Consider the following 17,376-nt stretch of genomic DNA (forward strand, 5'->3'; position numbering starts at 1 on the left):
GGCAATTCTCCCCCCAATAAGCTGCCACTGGGCACAGACATCAATTCAACGTCTATTTCACGTGGAAACCACGTTTATCGTCCAGTGTGTGTTAAACAAATTGTCTTTTCTCCTTCTCGATATAGCCAAAGATGGAGCATGTAAACCCATCATTTGAATGACATTAAACTCAACAAAATCTCATCAAGAGGGAGCTTCTGAGTGGACAGCGGGAATATTCTAAATGGTATAGGCTACTCATGGACATGCGACTGCTTTTAGTGTGACTTGCCTGGAGTGCCAAAGGTGTTTGATCTGAGCAAGATTTGCATGTCACCAATATCAAACACAACAGGCTCATTTTAAAGTGCAACTAACTATACTTTAAAGGAATGCTTTCATTGATGTAATTTCAACGTAGGACAACACATATTTCGAAACTTAAGTACATGTAACTTATTTGGGAAGGCATAGGCCTATATTTGTATAGACGTCCAGCAGCGTTAGGTTGTATCCGACAAACGGCAGGTGTCTCAACATGAAAACAAAACGGATTCGAAGCTGATCCTCTCTGTGTGTGGACCGACGGTGGCACATCTTTCCTCCCTCCGGACACTCGGTCTTGGACCATGGATGTGGTCTCTACGAGTGCCATGCTCTCACAGGTGGTCTTTCTTCTGCACTTTGTTACTTTGACACTTGGCCAGTATGACATATGCAAGAGTCTGGTTAGTATGGATAATGGACAAACATGGGAGTTTTACGCATGCCAACCCAAACCCACGGCTATGAAGGAGTTCATGCAAATTACAGTGGATCCCCCTGGCATCACTTGCGGCGATCCCCCGGAGAGGTTCTGTACTCTGGTAAGTTTCAGGTTCATGATTTTTACAATAAGCCTAAACTTTGAAGTGTTGTCTCTATAACATAAAATTGACATGGAAGGAGTTGTTAATTAGGATGTGGGTAGGGTATCTGATCCTTTTACCTCGAGCTCATGGTAGGACAATGATGGCATGACAATGTACCTTTTCTATGAGACAACTCAGGACAGAAGAGTTGAAACCTACTTTTAATTATAATGAAAAATGTAAACAAGACTTAGACAATTAAAATTGTGTGGAATCACTGTCTCCATAAATGCACCAATAGAATATAATAACTTAATTATATAAAAAAATACTTTTATATTAAATATTAATATCACTATTTTTTAGCTGCAGAAATACACTGAAACAAATCAGAAAATACTTCATTTTCAAAATTGTCAGGTAATTGGACATTAGTATATTGGACAATGTTACAGGTTTATGCATCAAGTCATTTATTACCTGTATGTTGCATACTAAAACCCACTAAGTCTATCTCTGGTTATTTAAGTAAATAAAAATGTGTTTGATTTTCACACAATATTATTAGATTTGTATTGTGTTTGTGGAACTCTGCCTTCCTACGGGACTTACGCCTGAAGAGATACTAGGTACTGATATTAATTACTATTCTATGTATTGCAATTGGATACTGCGGTTTTATTGGGATTTGATGTTCCAAACATATTGCTCACTATACTGTATGTCTGCTGCAGAGGGACAGGAGATAGCATGAGAAAATTAGTTTCAGTCATGGAAATAAAAGTGCTGAAAACATGTTGGCTCACAATTTAAAAAGATGGAGAAGCTATAGGATGCAAAATACTAAAATACTTTTTTTTTTTTACAAATCGAAACTTGGAGTCAAGCATTATCTTCCCAAAATATTTCCATACTGTATGTAACTAACGATTTCCCACCCCCCATCACTAACTTATAACCAACATTGTTTAACAGGACACAGACTATGGAGCTATGCGAGGTGCACTATCATGAGCGCATGTGAACGGTATAGGGCTACATTCACATTTCTTTGTAGTATTTTGTATCCTGTAAAGTTATAAGCTTGTTTATGTGTAAGCTCAGTTTTTGGTGGGGTGGTGCTGACAAGGGTCTAAGAGGGGCTGACAATGTTGCTGTGGGCAACCAGCTGGCTTGATTGTAGAATAAACAGATGTATAATTTGTCCAGCTGGGCTGTACTACACTACATGGGGACAGAAACTGTGAACTGTAGAACTGCAACAAAATGGCAAGAAATATTTTGGAACCCATGAAGAGAGAACTTCACAGGTCAAATAATGATCACAAAGCATACCATGTACATTTTGATACTGTTATCTGCAACTTCTGCTGATCAATTGTCATAGCCATATACTTACTGATTTGAGCATCTGTCTTTGTTTAGTGACAAGTCACTTTTAACATCCTAAATATCACCAATGGTAATTATGATCATCACATTTACAACTAAACATGCAGCAATATGTAGCATCCACCTGGTTAATGCTCACAGCAGCTTTCTTTGTGCCAGATTGCAAATCTCACATTGGCTGTGGTAGTGGAGAGGTTAGGATGGATTGTGCCAAATTGAAAGGAGGATAATTAGAGAGCCATGATAGCATGAGCCAGGTTGCGACATCGAGCCTAACACCCTGTCGCTCACCATGATTGATAAGGGATCTTTAGAGGCCACAGGGAGTCCAGACAGGCAGTCAGATTTTAAGTGTCATCCAATGGAAGGTGACAGGAAATTAGCATTGTATCTGTGTGCTACTTCAGAGACAACATCAGTGTGAATTAGCAAATCGTATATGGGTCACATGTAAAACTGAGTGTGGACAGTCAGAAAAAAATATTGGATATACACTGAACAAAAATATAAACGCAACATGTAAAGTGTTGGTCCCATGTTTCATGAGCTGAAATAAGATCCCAAAAATGTTCCATATGCACAAAACTCTTATTTCTATAACATTTTGTGCATGTCCCTGTTATTGTGCATTTCTCCTTTGCCAAGATAATTCACCTACCTGACAGTTGTGGCATATCAAAAAGCTAATTGAGCAGCATGATCATTACACGGCTGCACCTTGTGCTGGGGACAAAATACCACTAAAGTGTGCAGTTTTTTCACAACAGAATGCCACAGATGTCTCAATTTGAGGGAGTGTGTAATTGGCATGCTGACTGGAGGAATGTCCACCAGAGCTGTTGCCAGGAAATGAAAATGTTAATTTCTCTACCATAAGCCACCTCCAACATCATTTTAGAGAATTTGGCAGTATGTCCAACTGGCCTCACAAACCACGTGTAACCATGCCAGCCCAGGACCTCTACATCCGGCTTCTTCCCCTGCAGGATCATCGGAGACCAGCCACCCGAACAGCTGATAAAACTGGACTTGCACAACTGAAGAATTTCTGCACAAACTTTCAGAAACCATCTCAGGGATGCTCATCTGCATGCTCGTTGTCCTCACCAGGGTCTTGAACTGACTGCAGTTCGGCATCATAACCGACCTCAGTGGGCAAATGCTCCCCTTCATTGGCAAGATTGAAGTGTGCTCTTCACAGATGAATCCCGGTTTCAACTGTACCGGGCAGACAGCTCGTATGGCAGCGAGTGGTTAGCTGAAGTCAACATTGTGAATGGACTGCCCCATGGTGGGGTTATGGTATGGGCAGGCATAAGCTATGGACAACGAACAGAACTGCATTTTATCGATGGCAATTTGAATGCACAGATCCGTCACGAGATCCTGAGGCCCATTGTCATGCCATTCATCTGCCGCCATCACCTCACGGTTCAGCATTATAATGTACGGCCCCATGTCGCAAGGATCTGTACACAATTCCTGGAAGCTGAAAATGTCCCAGTTCTTCCATGGCCTTCATACTCACCAGACATGTCACCCATTGAGCACGTTTGGGATGCTCTGGATTGACGTGTACGACAGCGTGTTCCAGTTCCCACCAATATCCAGCAACATCACACAGCCTTTGAAGAGGAGTGGGACAAGATTCCACAGGCCACAATCAACAGCCTTATCAACTCTATGCGAAGGAGATGTGTTGCGCTGCGTGAGGCACATGGTGGACACACCTGTTTTAAAAAAAAAAAATGTATCCATGCCTCTACTTAAAAAAAATAAAATAATAAAAATGGTTAAAGCAGGTTGCCTATTCTGAATGCACTGGGTGAGGTAGGTGCTGATACAGAAGCAGGTGTCCCAGTTAGACGACAACGATAGGGAGAGCGACGTCAGGTTGCATTTTAGAGTCTATGCTCCCGTTCATTTTCTTCTTTCAGTCATAATCCATTCAATGTCCATTATTGACTTGTGTGTGGTTGGATACTGTGACGCACAGATAACAGAAATAAAAGGATACATGCAGGAGAGTTCTCCACAACTGCATGGCTTGTTTGGCACTGAACTAAAAGACAAAGGAACGGAGGTATTTAATGAGGGGAAATTGGTTGCAGGTGCGCTCAGAGCATAGAGATGTATAGAGATCGCTAACGCTCAATAGCCTGTATAACACAGGAAGCTCCATTTGAGGACTGATACATAGCGATCTCTACACATCTCTGTGGCTCAGAGGTGCCTGCAATTATAGGGAGAGTTAACAAAAAAGTTACATTAAAGGGACAGTTAACTAAAAAAGCAACTTCATTGCTTAGAATAAGCCATCCCTCTATTGAGTGTGTTGACTTTCCTTGGAAAAGCTTTCCTGCTCATTAATGATTTAGAGCAAATACTGTATCTGTCAATGTAGGCCCACAGGAGATGCCATTGCATTTTTACTCAGTGTTGGGAACAGAGCAGACTGCATGTAGCATTGCTTAATGAGAGTAATACAGAGGGAGAGTAATACAGAGGGAGAGTAATACAGAGGGAGAGTAATACAGAGGGAGAGTAATACAGAGGGAGAGTAATACAGAGGGAGATAAATACAGAGGGAGATAAATACAGAGGGAGAGAAATACAGATGGAGGGAGCTAAGCAAAACAACAAAAATCAGACCTACTTCTGATGTAATTATACACACATTGAAAGACCAAAGAGAGGAGACAGTGTCCATATGTGAAGTGAGGCATCACTGCCACTCTCAATCCTATGAGCTCAAATTATTATTTACCCCAGTACTCTTTTTTTTCAACAGAAATGCCCTACATTAGAATGCAAAGATATCCAAAACTAAAAATAGCATTGCAGGTTACAACACAGCAGTGGAGTGCATTATAGAAAGGGCTTCAATTTGGTACACTATTTACAGTGTGTTATGAGAACTGTTTAGATTAGATATGTCACCATGGTGTATTTATCCTACCGGTGTAGATGTACTGTAATGTCACAAATGTGCAGCTTTGGCCAGTTTTGTCCTGTGTCATGAATTATACATACGTCCTGGCAGCTTCAGCCCCCCTCCTGTGCTCCCAAAGGGGAAAGATTTCATCCCATTTGGCTATGACCACATGTAATAATCTCCATCTGCTTGTTGTCATGCCACTGGAGGTCTTGGGGAATTCTTCAAATTAAGTTGTTAGTGTGGTAATCGTCTACGTCACCTTTCAGGGAATTACAAGATTTTTAGGAAACCAACATGAAAAAAATACGGTTTTTGAATGATTACATTCTGATTTTGAACAGCCCTTTTACAGTGCTATGAACATCATTGTGTGTGTGTGTGTGTGTGTGTGTGTGTGCAGATTAAAAGACTGTAGGCTGTGGTCCATGCTAGGAAAGGTGAGGCTCTTGTGAGGCTTGTTTTCTCTCTGGTATAATTAGGCTGCTGTTTCCCAGCTGTTATATCAGCAGCCCTCCCGCGGGGGCTTCTTTCACTGTAATTAAGTCAAGCAAGAGAGCCGGAGAGGAGAGGAGACATCTCTCCAGGTGGGTAAATAGCAGCGCTAAACACTAGCTTCTCATACAGTACATGGCTCTCCATCCACACCAATGCAGTTGGGCATGTTTGTGGACTGTGGTCCTGTCCAAATCTCTGGGCTCTCTTCTCTTCACTTATCCTCTCTTCTCCTCTTACATGTCTCTTCCCTTTTCCTATTTCGGTCAGTGCAGTTCCACAGATGTCTCTCTGATTGGACTTAAAGACAATGTCTTAACAATGTCGACTGGCTGACTATGATTGGGATTAATAATGTTGACTGGCCTCTGACTGTGTAAACGAACTGGTGAGGTCATCTTCAGGGTAGGTCAGAGGTAGGGTTGTACCGGAAACTTTCCGGTACATTTTTTTTCAAAAATTTTCCATGGGAAGTTAAGCTCGGGAATTTGGGGAATTTTGCTTAAATTCATTTTAAAAAGTTAGCTTATAACGGTGAACCTTTTGTGGGATACACAAGGCAATTCTAGGTCTTGTGGCATATTTTGGTTAAACTATCCCCAATTCAATGGAATTGAAACCCTCTGCATGCACAGTGCATTCTTCCATCACATGTGCAGTCGTGGCCAAAAGTTGAGAATGACACAAATATTAATTTCCACAAAGTTGGCTCCTTCAGTGTCTTTAGATATTTTTGTCAGATGTTACTATGGAATACTGAAGTATAATTACAAGCATTTCATAAGTGTCAAAGGCTTTTATTGACAATTACATGAAGTTGATGCAAAGAGTCAATATTTGCAGTGTTGCCCCTTCTTTTTCAAGACCTCTGCAATCCACCCTGGCATGCTGTCAATTAACTTCTGGGCCACATCCTGACTGATGGCAACCCATTCTTGCATAATCAATGTTTGGAGTTTGTCAGAATTTGTGGGTTTTTGTTTGTCCACCCGCCTCTTGAGGATTGACCACAAGCTCTCAATGGAATTAAGGTCTGGGGAGTTTCCTGGCCATGGACGCAAAATATCGATGTTTTGTTCCCCAAGCCACTTAGTTATCACTTTTGCCTTATTTTTTATTTATTTTTTTATTTCACCATTATTTAACCAGGTAGGCAAGTTGAGAACAAGTTGTCATTTACAATTGCGACCTGGCCAAGATAAAGCAAGCAGTTTGACACATACAACAACACAGAGTTACACATGGAGTAAAACAAACATACAGTCAATAATATAGTAGAAAAATAAGTCTATCTACAAAGTGAGCAAATGAGGTGAGATAAGGGAGGTAAAGGCAAAATGGCCATGGTGGTGAAGTAAATACAATATAGCAAGTAAAACACTGGAATGGTAGATTTGCAGTGGAAAAAAGTGCAAAGTAGAAATAATGCTGGTGCTTAAAACTAGTGAGAGAGAGAAGTGTTTCCAGTTTTAGAGATTTTTGTAGTTCGTTCCAGTCATTGGCAGCAGAGAACTGGAAGGAGAGATGGCCGAAGGAGGAATTGGCTTTGGGGGTGACCAGAGAGATATACCTGCTGGAGCGTGTGCTACAGGTGGGTGCTGCTATGGTGACCAGCGAGCTGAGATAAGGGGGAACTTTACTTAGCAGGGTCTTGTAGATGACCTGGAGCCAGTGGGTTTGGCGACGAGTATGAAGCGAGGGCCAGCCAACGAGTGCGTACTGGTCGCAGTGGTGGGTAGTATATGGGGCTTTGGTGACAAAACGGATGGCACTGTGATAGACTGCATCCAATTTATTGAGTAGGGTATTGGAGGCTATTTTGTAAATGACATCGCCGAAGTCGAGGATCGGTAGGATGGTCAGTTTTACGAGGGTATGTTTGGCAGCATGAGTGAAAGATGCTTTGTTGCAAAATAGGAAGCCAATTCTAGATTTAACTTTGGATTGGAGATGTTTGATGTGAGTCTGAAAGGAGAGTTTCCAGTCTAACCAGACAACTAGGTATTTGTAGTTGTCCACATATTCTAAGTCAGAACCATCCAGAGTGGTGATACTGGATGGGCGGGCAGGTGCAGGCAGCGATCGGTTGAAGAGCATGCATTTAGTTTTACTTGTATTTAAGAGCAGTTGGAGGCCACTGTTCCTGGATGGTTGGGAGAAGTTGCTCTCGGAGGATGTGTTGGTACCATTCTTTATTCATGGCTGTGTTCTTAGGCAAAATTGTGAGTGAGCCCACTCCCTTGGCTGAGAAGCAACCCCACACATGAATGGTCTCAGGATGCTTTACTGTTGGCATGACACAGGACTGATGGTAGCGCTCACCTCGTCTTCTCCGGCAAGCTTTTTTCCGGATGCCCCAAACAATCGGAAAGGGTATTCATCAGAGAAAATGACTTTACCCCAGTCCTCAGCAGTCCAATCCCTGTACCTTTTGCAGAATGTCAGTCTGTCCCTGATGTTTTTCCTGGAGAGAAGTGGCTTCTTTGCAGCCCTTCTTGACACCAGGCCATCCTCCAAAAGTCTTGGCCTCACTGTGCGTGCAGATGCACTCACACCTGCCTGCTGCCATTCCTGAGCAAGCTCTGTACTGGTGGTGCCCCGATCCCGCAGCTGAATTAACTTTGGGAGACGGTCCTGGCACTTGCTGGACTTTCTTGGGTGCTCTGAAGCTTTCTTCACAACAATTGAACTGCTCTCCTTGAAGTTCTTGATGATCCGATAAATGGTTGATTTACGTGCAATCTTACTGGCGGCAATATCCTTGCCTGTGAAGCCCTTTTTGTGCAAAGCAATGATGACAGCACGTGTTTCCTTGGAGGTAACCATGGTTGACAGAGGAAGAACAATGATTCCAAGCACCACCCTCCTTTTGAAGCTTCCAGTCTATTATTCGAACTCAATCAGCATGACAGTGATCTCCAGCCTTGTCCTCGTCAACACTCGCACCTGTGTTAACGAAATAATCACTGACATGTCAGCGGGTCCTTTTGTTGCAGGGCTGAAATGCAGTGGAAATGTTTTTGGGGGATTCAGTTCATTTGCATGGCAAATAGGGACTTTGCAATTAATTGCAATTCATCTGATCACTCTTCATAACATTCTGGAGTATATGCAAATTGCCATCATACAAACTCAGGCAGCAGACTTTGTAAAAATTAAAATTGTGTCATTCTCAAAACTTTTGGCCATGACTGTACAGCTGATTCTCATGATCTTGCACACTAATGAGATGCTATTGAGCCCACACTACTACACTGTCTGAGCCAAGGACTACATGCTTTCTGGTAAGTTTTGATTACAATACTGGGTGGGGTGAATATATTTTATATGACATAATTTTTTGTTAACTTGTAAATAGTAGCCTACAGCAAAGTGTGTTTTAAATATTTTCTGAATTGATAACAATTTCTGCTAGTTAGTTTTTGCTACCATGTGGGTTTTAGCTTGCTTAAGTCTGCTAACTGAGGAGTTTTAATTCACCTGTTTCCGTACATGTTTCATTTTAAAACATTTATCTTACAAAGGAGTTGTTTAATCTAACTGCTTAACAATTTGTTTAAAAAAATATATATATATTCTAATCTTTACCGTAAAATGCCACGGGCACTATCTGATGTGTGGAGACATTTCACTGCAGCTAATGTAGAAGGGAAAGCGGTGTACATTTGCAAATACTGTGCCAAATCATATGTGAAGAATGCAACAAAGATGCAGAATCATCTGGCCAAGTGCATAAAGTTCCCTCAACTCTGACAACAAGCAACCTCTGATAAAAGTCCCTCTACTTCTATTTGAGGTGAAAATGATGAATCAATAGCAACAGCTCATGGTCCTCCTGGAATCAGAAGTTTTTTTTGACTCAATGGAGGAACGTAGTCAGAGAAATGCTGATGAATGTCTTGCTCGAGCTGTGTATGCAACTGGTTCGCCGCTGATGCTCACAGGCAATGTGTATTGGAAGAGATTTCTGAATGTTCTTCGCCCAGCATACACCTCTCCAACGAGACATGCTTTATCTACTCATTTGCTGGATGCAGAGTTCAACAGAGTTCAAGTGAAGGTCAAGCAAATCATAGAGAAAGCAGACTGCATTGCAATCATCTCTGATGGGTTTGGGAGAGAGTGGTAAGCAGCCTGAAACTCCTGAAACCTATAGCAGTAGCCATTGCACGGATTGAGGGAGACCATGCCATTCTGTCTGATGTTCAGACTCTGTTTGCAGATGTAAGAGAAGAAATCCGTACTACCCTGCCCACTTCACTGTTGCTCCAAGCAGAGGAAACTGCAGTTCTGAAATACATCAAAAAGCGTGAAGACTTCTGTCTGAAGCACATACACGCCGCAGCGTACATGTTGGACCCCAAGTATGCTGGCAAGAGCATCCTGTCTGGTGCAGAGATCAACAAGGCCTATGGTGTCATCACTACCGTGTCTCGCCACCTTGGCCTGGATGAGGGCAAGGTTCATGGCAGTCTGGCAAAGTACACTTCCAAGCAAGGGCTTTGGGATGGAGATGCAATATGGCAGTCGTGCCAACATGTCTCCTCAGCCACCTGGTTTAAGGGACTTTGTGGATCTGAGGCTCTTTCCCCTGTTGCCTCTATCATCCACCAAATCCCACCACAATCAGCTGCCTCAGAGCGCAACTGGTCCTTGTTTGGGAACACACACACCAAAGCACACAACAGGCTGACCAATACATGGGTTGAAAAATCAGTGGCCATCCGGGCAAATTTGAGACTTTTTGAGCCTGACAACGAGCCATCCTCAACAAGGTTGGAAAGTGACAGTGAAGATGAGGCCTCAGTCTGATGTTCAAGAGGTGGACATTGAGGAGGTCCAGGGAGAAGACATGGAAGACAACCAAACCTTTAGTTTCTAGACTATCATTTTACAGATGTATGTTGAAAACGTTTTTGGGAGATGCGATGGATCATTGGGGATCATTCAATATTCCCTTTCTTTGTTCAGTGAAATCATCCAATGTGAAGAGTCAACTCATTTAATTAAAGTTCAATTCGTAACTAAATTGTATTTTTATTGATATTGGAAGGATTAATAATTTGCAATTATGTCTACTTATGAGGTAAAATGTTTGTTTCTGTCTCCATATGATATGGTAAATATATCCAATACAAAAAACATCTACATTTTAAATCAAATCAAAGTTTATTTGTCACGTGCCCTGAATACAACAGGTGTAGACCTTACAGTGAAATGCTTACTTACAGGCTCTAACCAATAGTGCAAAAAAGGTATTAGGTGAACAATAGGTAGGTAAAGAAATAAAACAACAGTAGAAAGACAGGCTACATACAGTAGCGAGGCTATAAAAGTAGCGAGGCTACATACAGACACCGGTTAGTCAGGCTGATTTGAGGTAGTATGTACATGTGTGTGTATATATGGTTAAAGTGACTATGCATATATGATGAACAGAGAGTAGCAGTAGCGTAAAAGAGGGGTTGGCAGGTGGTGGGTGGGACACAATGCAGATAGCCCGGTTAGCCACTGTGTGGGAGCACTGGTTGGTCGGCCCAATTTGAGGTAGTATGCACATGAATGTATAGTTAAAGTGACTATGCATATATGATAACCAGAGAGTAGCAGCAGCGTAAAAAGAGGGGTGGGGGGGCACACAATGCAAATAGTCTGGGTAGCCATTTAAATACCTGTTCAGGAGTCTTGTCTTATGGCTTGGGGGTAGAAACTGTTGAGAAGCCTTTTTGTCCTAGACTTGGCACTCCGGTACCGCTTGCCATGCGGTAGTAGAGAGAACAGTCTATGACTGGGGTGGCTGGGGTCTTTGACAATTTTTAGGTCCTTCCTCTGACACTGCCTGGTGTAGAGGTCCTGGATGGCAGGCAGCTTAGCCCCAGTGATGTACTGGGCCGTACGCACTACCCTCTGTAGTGCCTTGCGGTCAGAGGCCGAGCAGTTGCCGTACCAGGAAGTGATGCAACCAGTCAGGATGCTCTCGATGTTGCAGCTGTAGAACCTTTTGAGGATCTCAGGACCCATGCCAAATCTTTTTAGTTTCCTGAGGGGGAATAGGCTTTGTCGTGCCCTCTTCACGACTGTATTAGTATTAATATTAATGGTATTAATATTAACTTGCATATATTTCCATTAATTCCCGTTAATTCCCATATATTCCCCTTAATTCCCACAGAAAGTTTCCACCTCTGAATATTCCCCAAAATGTGCAACCCTATTCAGAGGTCAGCGATCGGCCGTAGTGCCTTACTAATGCTATTAGACTACATCTTAAAGGGGGGGGGGGAATCAGTGGAGGGCTTCCTCTCTAACAGAGAGAGAAACCCCTCTGTTATCAGAATAGATAGAACGTTGGATTTTCTCAAAAAACACAAGACCTGTTGGTCACTGAAAGGGGATCGAGGTGCACGATCCCCTCCAGTTTGTGTGTGTGTGAGAGAGCGAGTGAGAGCGATCCATTCTGGGTTTGTTAACTGTGACAGGAATCCTGTGTGGATAATTGCTGGAGCGGTTTAGTGGAGAAAGCCACCTGGTGTAGCAGTTGGAATGGATTTGTGTGCTCTGCAGAGGGAGGCTAGGATTGTGGGCTAAAGGTAGAAGAAACTGTGCACCTGTTGTGTGTGGTTCTCATAATGCCATGAACATACAGGGGGATTAATGTACCACTATCCTGTGTGAGCAGGCAATAATCCTACAATCTGGCATGCATACATCCACGTAAACACACATGCACTTTCATACTCACACACACGCATTCAAAAAAGCTGTGGTTTTTATAGTACTCTAGCCAAATCAGCCATCAGACCTAGGTTGAAATACTACACTGAACAAAAATATAAACGCAACATGCAACAATTTCTAAAACTTTACTGAGTTACAGTTCATATAAGGTAATCAGTCAATTGAAATAAATTCATTAGGCACTAATCTATGGATTTCACATGACTGGGAATACAGCTATGTATTTGTTTGTCATAGATACCTTAAAAAAAGGTAGGGGCGTGGATCAGAAAACCAGTCAGTATCTAGGATGACCACCATTTGCCCCATGCAAAGTGACACATCTCCTTCGCAGGCTGTTTGATTGTGGCCTGTGGAATGTTGTTCCACTCCTCTTCAATGGCTGTGCAAAGTTTTTGGATATTGGTGGGAACTGGAACATGCTATCGTACACATCGATTCAGTTCATCTCAAACATGCTCAATGGGTGACATGTCTGGTGAGTAGTCAGGCCATGGAAGAACTGGGACATTTTCAGCTTCCAAGAATTGTGTATAGATATTTGTGATATGGGGATTCATCCGTGAAGAGCACACTTCTCCAGCGTGCCAGTGGCCATCAAAGGTGAGCATTTTCCCACTAAGTCGGTTATGACGCCGAACTGCAGTCAGGTCAAGACTCTGGTGAGGATGACAAGAACGTAGATGCACTTCCCTGAGACGGTTTCTGGCAGTTTTTGCAGAAATTCATCAGTTTGCAAACCCACTGTTTCATCAGCTGTCCGGGTGGCTCGTCTCAGACGATCCCACAGGTGAAGAAGCGGATCTGGAGGTCCTGGGCTGGCGTGGTTACACGTGGTCTGCGGTTGTGAAGCTGATTGGACTTACTGGCAAATTCTCTAAAGCGACATTGGAGGCGGCTTATGGTAGAGAACTGAACATTAAATTCTCTGGCAACAGCTCTGGTGGACATTCCTGCAGTCAGCATACCAATTGCACGCTCCCTCAACTTGAGACATCTGTGGCATTGTGTTGTGTGACGAAACTGCATATTTTAGAGTGGCCTTTATTTTCCCCAGCACAAGGTGCACCTGGGTAATGATCATGCTGTTTAATCAGCTTCTTGATATGCCACACCTGTCAGGTGGATGGATTATCTTGGCAAAGGAGAAATGCTCACTAACAGGGATATAACACATTTCTGCACAACATTTTAGAGAAAGCTTTTTGTGCGTATGGAACATTTTTGGGATATTTTATTTCAGTTCATGTAACATGGGACCAACACTTTACATGTTGCGTTTATATTTTTGTTCAGTATATTTGAAATATATCTAATGCCTGTCTGTCTGGAGTTCCAGGAAGCTGGGGTTTAAGACATTTTGTAGAATTTTCTATTGGTTCAATTGCAACAGGCAAGCTCAGTCAAGCACTAATACAGTATTTGAGATGATTTGCACACACTTAATGTATTGTGAAACCTGTTGTAAAATGTATTTTAATGTTACCTTTTTTTGTTATAATGTATATTACTGCCTTAATTTTTGCTAGACCACAAATACAAATTCAAATAATATTTGAACCCAGGCCTGGAAGCTTTGTGGGTGAGTATGACTGTTGGTGACAGTTTGCACACAGGCAGACCAATGTGACGTATTGACCCTGGGAGTTAGAGGTCAGGGATGACCACATAGCAGGCAACCCCCCTTGTTGATCCATTCCGTGTGTAATCCGTCGGTGTCAGTAGAGTAGTGTTACTCCTCAACACTGTTGAAGCTATCTATTTTCAGACATTTAGTTATGCAACCCATCTCATTAGTCTTTCTGATGTTTTTTGTTGTTGAATGATGTCATTTGATTAAATGGAAACACTAATTCACAATATGCATTAAATGAGTGCTGTTATAACCAGAGGCAATGAGTCCTGCATACAGGGCAATTCCCAGATGGATATCCACCAAACACAGCCTACAAAGTGTTTAATGGAGACATATGCTGAGCGTGTTAACATGTTGGGACAAACACACAAACATGGTCCCAGGGGGACCCATTAAAAAGGTTGGCCAGATTGTTCAAAACAATCTGTTTCCAGGTTGTTTTAGCTTTCTTTGTTGGGGGGGAAGTAGCCTACATAAGATAATGCAAATGTTACTTTCATTTTATCTGACTTGTTTCTCATAAGCAAAGGCTTCCAAAGAACCAATAAATACTACAAAAACATCAGTCGTGTACTTTGTGAGCTTGTGGGAACCTTTTTAGGGAGTCATTCCTACAAAAAAGGTGCTATCTAGAACTTAAAAGGGTTCTTTGGCTACCCCCATAGGATAACCATTTAAAGAATCCTACTTGGTTCCAGGTAGAACCCTTTTGGTTCTAGGTAGAACCCTTTTTGGTTCCATGTAGAAGCCTTTCCACAGACGGTTTAGGGGACAGCCTAAAGACGCTTTTGGAACCCTTTTTTCTTAGAGTGTATAATTCATAGACACTATGCTGAAAGAAAAAAAAACTCAGTATGGATTTAGAATGTTATAAAATGGTGAGATAGTAAATGTGTACTATATTCTAAAGGGAAGGGAGTTGAACAGTGTTTTCCAACACTGACCAGTTGTCTTTCCCCCCTGTCCCTCTTTCAGGAGAACCCGTACCTGTGTAGTGACGAATGTGACGCCTCCAACCCGGACCTGGCTCACCCTCCCCAGCTGATGCAGGACCGTGAGAGCAGCGGCCTCATCACCTACTGGCAGACGGTGACGTGGAGCCGCTACCCAGAGCCCCTGCTGGCCAACATCTCCCTGGCCTGGAACAAGAGCTTGGAGCTGACCGATGACATCCAGGTCACTTTTGAGTATGGCCGCCCCACCATCATGGTGCTGGACAAGTCCCTGGACAAAGGGCGCACCTGGCAGCCCTACCAGTTCTACGCCGACGACTGCATGGACGCCTTCGACATGCCCGCAAAGCGGGTGCAGGACCTGTCGGCGACAAACGTGACTCGGGTCATCTGTACCGAGCAGTACTCTCGCTGGGTGGGCTCCAAGAACGAGAAGGTGCTGCGCTTCGAGGTGATGGCGCGCTTTGCTATCTTCGCAGGGCCCAAGCTGCTCAATATGGACAGCCTGTACACACGCATGGAGAGTATGAAGGGCCTGAGGGACTTCTTCACCTTCACCAACCTGAGACTGAGGCTGCTGAAGCCGGCCCTGGGGGGAACCTACGTCCAGAGAGACAACCTCCTCAAATACTTCTACGCAATCTCCAACATAGATGTACCAGCCAGGTAAATACACACACCCTTACCTTTCCCTGCCTCATTGGACAATATCTCTTGCAAAGATATTTGAGTAAGGGTCTTTTTTTGTAGTCAAATGGCAAAATGCACAGTCCTAATGTTATACCGTACAGTGTACACTGTATACAATAGTCCAGAAGGAAATAGTGGCCAAGGTCTTGGTTTCTGATGAGGAGCTGTGCAGGAAATGGTCTGAAACACAAACCGGCTTGATACTGTCAAAGAAACGGTCGCTCTTTCTACTGACAGTCAAATCTATAGCAATCCAATCTTAGTGCTAAATCAGTAACCTTTGCTAATATAAATATTGATGAAAATGTATGAATTAGCCCCTCCAGCCATCATTGCATTGCCCAAACCTCCGGTAATACAAGCTGTCAATCAATAGTTATTCCTGTACGTCAAAGAGCAAATTGTTTTTAAAGGGGGTTGAGGATGGGGGTATGGGAAGTTGAGTGGTCAAATGGACACAGAGAGATAAGGTAAAGAGCCCATGACTGATGTTCACTGGTTTATAATGATCAGGGAATAGGGACATGTTAAGCTAATAACCACCAGGAAATTCTTCTTGGATATTTTGATCATCCCTAAGTATTGAGAAGTGCTTGCAGTGTTTAAATGAAGGGGATGGGACGGCTTCCCTGATGGCGTGTGTGTGTGTGTGTGTGTGTGTGTGTGTGTGTGTGTGTGTGTGTGTGTGTGTGTGTGTGTGTGTGTGTGTGTGTGTGTGTGCCTCCCTAAATGGACTGCACACACAGAGGAGGCCCAGGGCTCTGTAATGACATCAGGCCCATCAGCACAGGGATGGAACTGACTCCTTCTCCTACTCCCCCTTTCCTCATCTCCCTCTTCGCCTCCACCTCCTCTTCCCCTTCTCTCCTCCCCCTCCTCTTTCTCCACCCCCTCCTCCTTCACCTCACCTTCCTCCTCTCCTCCCACTGCTCCTTCTCCTCCCTCGTTCCTCAAAGTGCTAGTTTGAAGCGGCCTCAAGGAGGAAGAACCGTAGCTTGCCTGTCCTTAGATGGCACAAATTATTTTGAGAAACAGCGTACTAGGGCAAACCAGATGCATCTGTTTCTCCCATTCTGTCCGTGCGCCTGTTAAAAGAAGGATAGAACAAGAAGAAAAGAAGGAAACCAGTCTCAGACCTCCACTCTGGTCACTCAGCGTGCACGGGATCATTACTGTCCCACATTAATCTGTCTGCTTAGAAAACGACTAAACCGCACACACACAAGCCTGATACGGCAATATCTAAATAATCACCAGCTTGTGTGGATGAAGTTGAGCTGGCCGAGTAGTCTACAAATAGAACATTACAAAATCTTTATGGTGTGAAGCCTATTTGTGTCCAGAAGGCATTTGAAAACCCTTGGTTTGTATTATACAAACACATATCTAAATGAATCATATTGTGACAATCAGGAAACTATTAAATAAAGGGTGACAATAGGGACGCTGTCATTGATAGGTGGATTGGGGTGAGAGTGACCTCTGTCCAGTCCCCAACAACCAGATGTTCCAGTTTTGAGGGGAAATGGAAAGAGAGCCTGTGATGTGACTTCCACTTTTGGACGTTAACAAGGCGACACTCCATCTTAACTCCTCCTCCACATTTACTGGATTGGTTGAACAGCACAGAAGATAAAACTGTCGGGAGGTTTTTATTTATTTTTCTTCTTGTCAAGACCAATAAGCAGGGGATCTAGTTTCAGGTGT

General features: G+C 43.1%; 1 protein-coding gene across 2 annotated transcripts in view; it reads left to right on the forward strand.

Annotated features, from left to right (window-relative positions):
• Positions 1-17,376, forward strand: part of ntng2a (netrin g2a) — a 73,725-nt gene that overhangs the window by 1,255 nt on the left and 55,094 nt on the right. For both annotated transcript variants that reach the window (XM_029717776.1, XM_029717775.1), the window contains exons 2-3: positions 126-845; positions 15,002-15,645. In XM_029717776.1, coding sequence (XP_029573636.1) covers positions 609-845; positions 15,002-15,645 — 881 coding nt within the window. In that variant the 5' untranslated portion in view covers positions 126-608. The remainder of the gene's footprint in view (positions 1-125; positions 846-15,001; positions 15,646-17,376) is intronic.

This window comes from Salmo trutta, chromosome 27 (genome assembly GCF_901001165.1).
Source record: "Salmo trutta chromosome 27, fSalTru1.1, whole genome shotgun sequence".
NCBI classification, from domain to species: Eukaryota; Metazoa; Chordata; class Actinopteri; order Salmoniformes; family Salmonidae; genus Salmo; species Salmo trutta.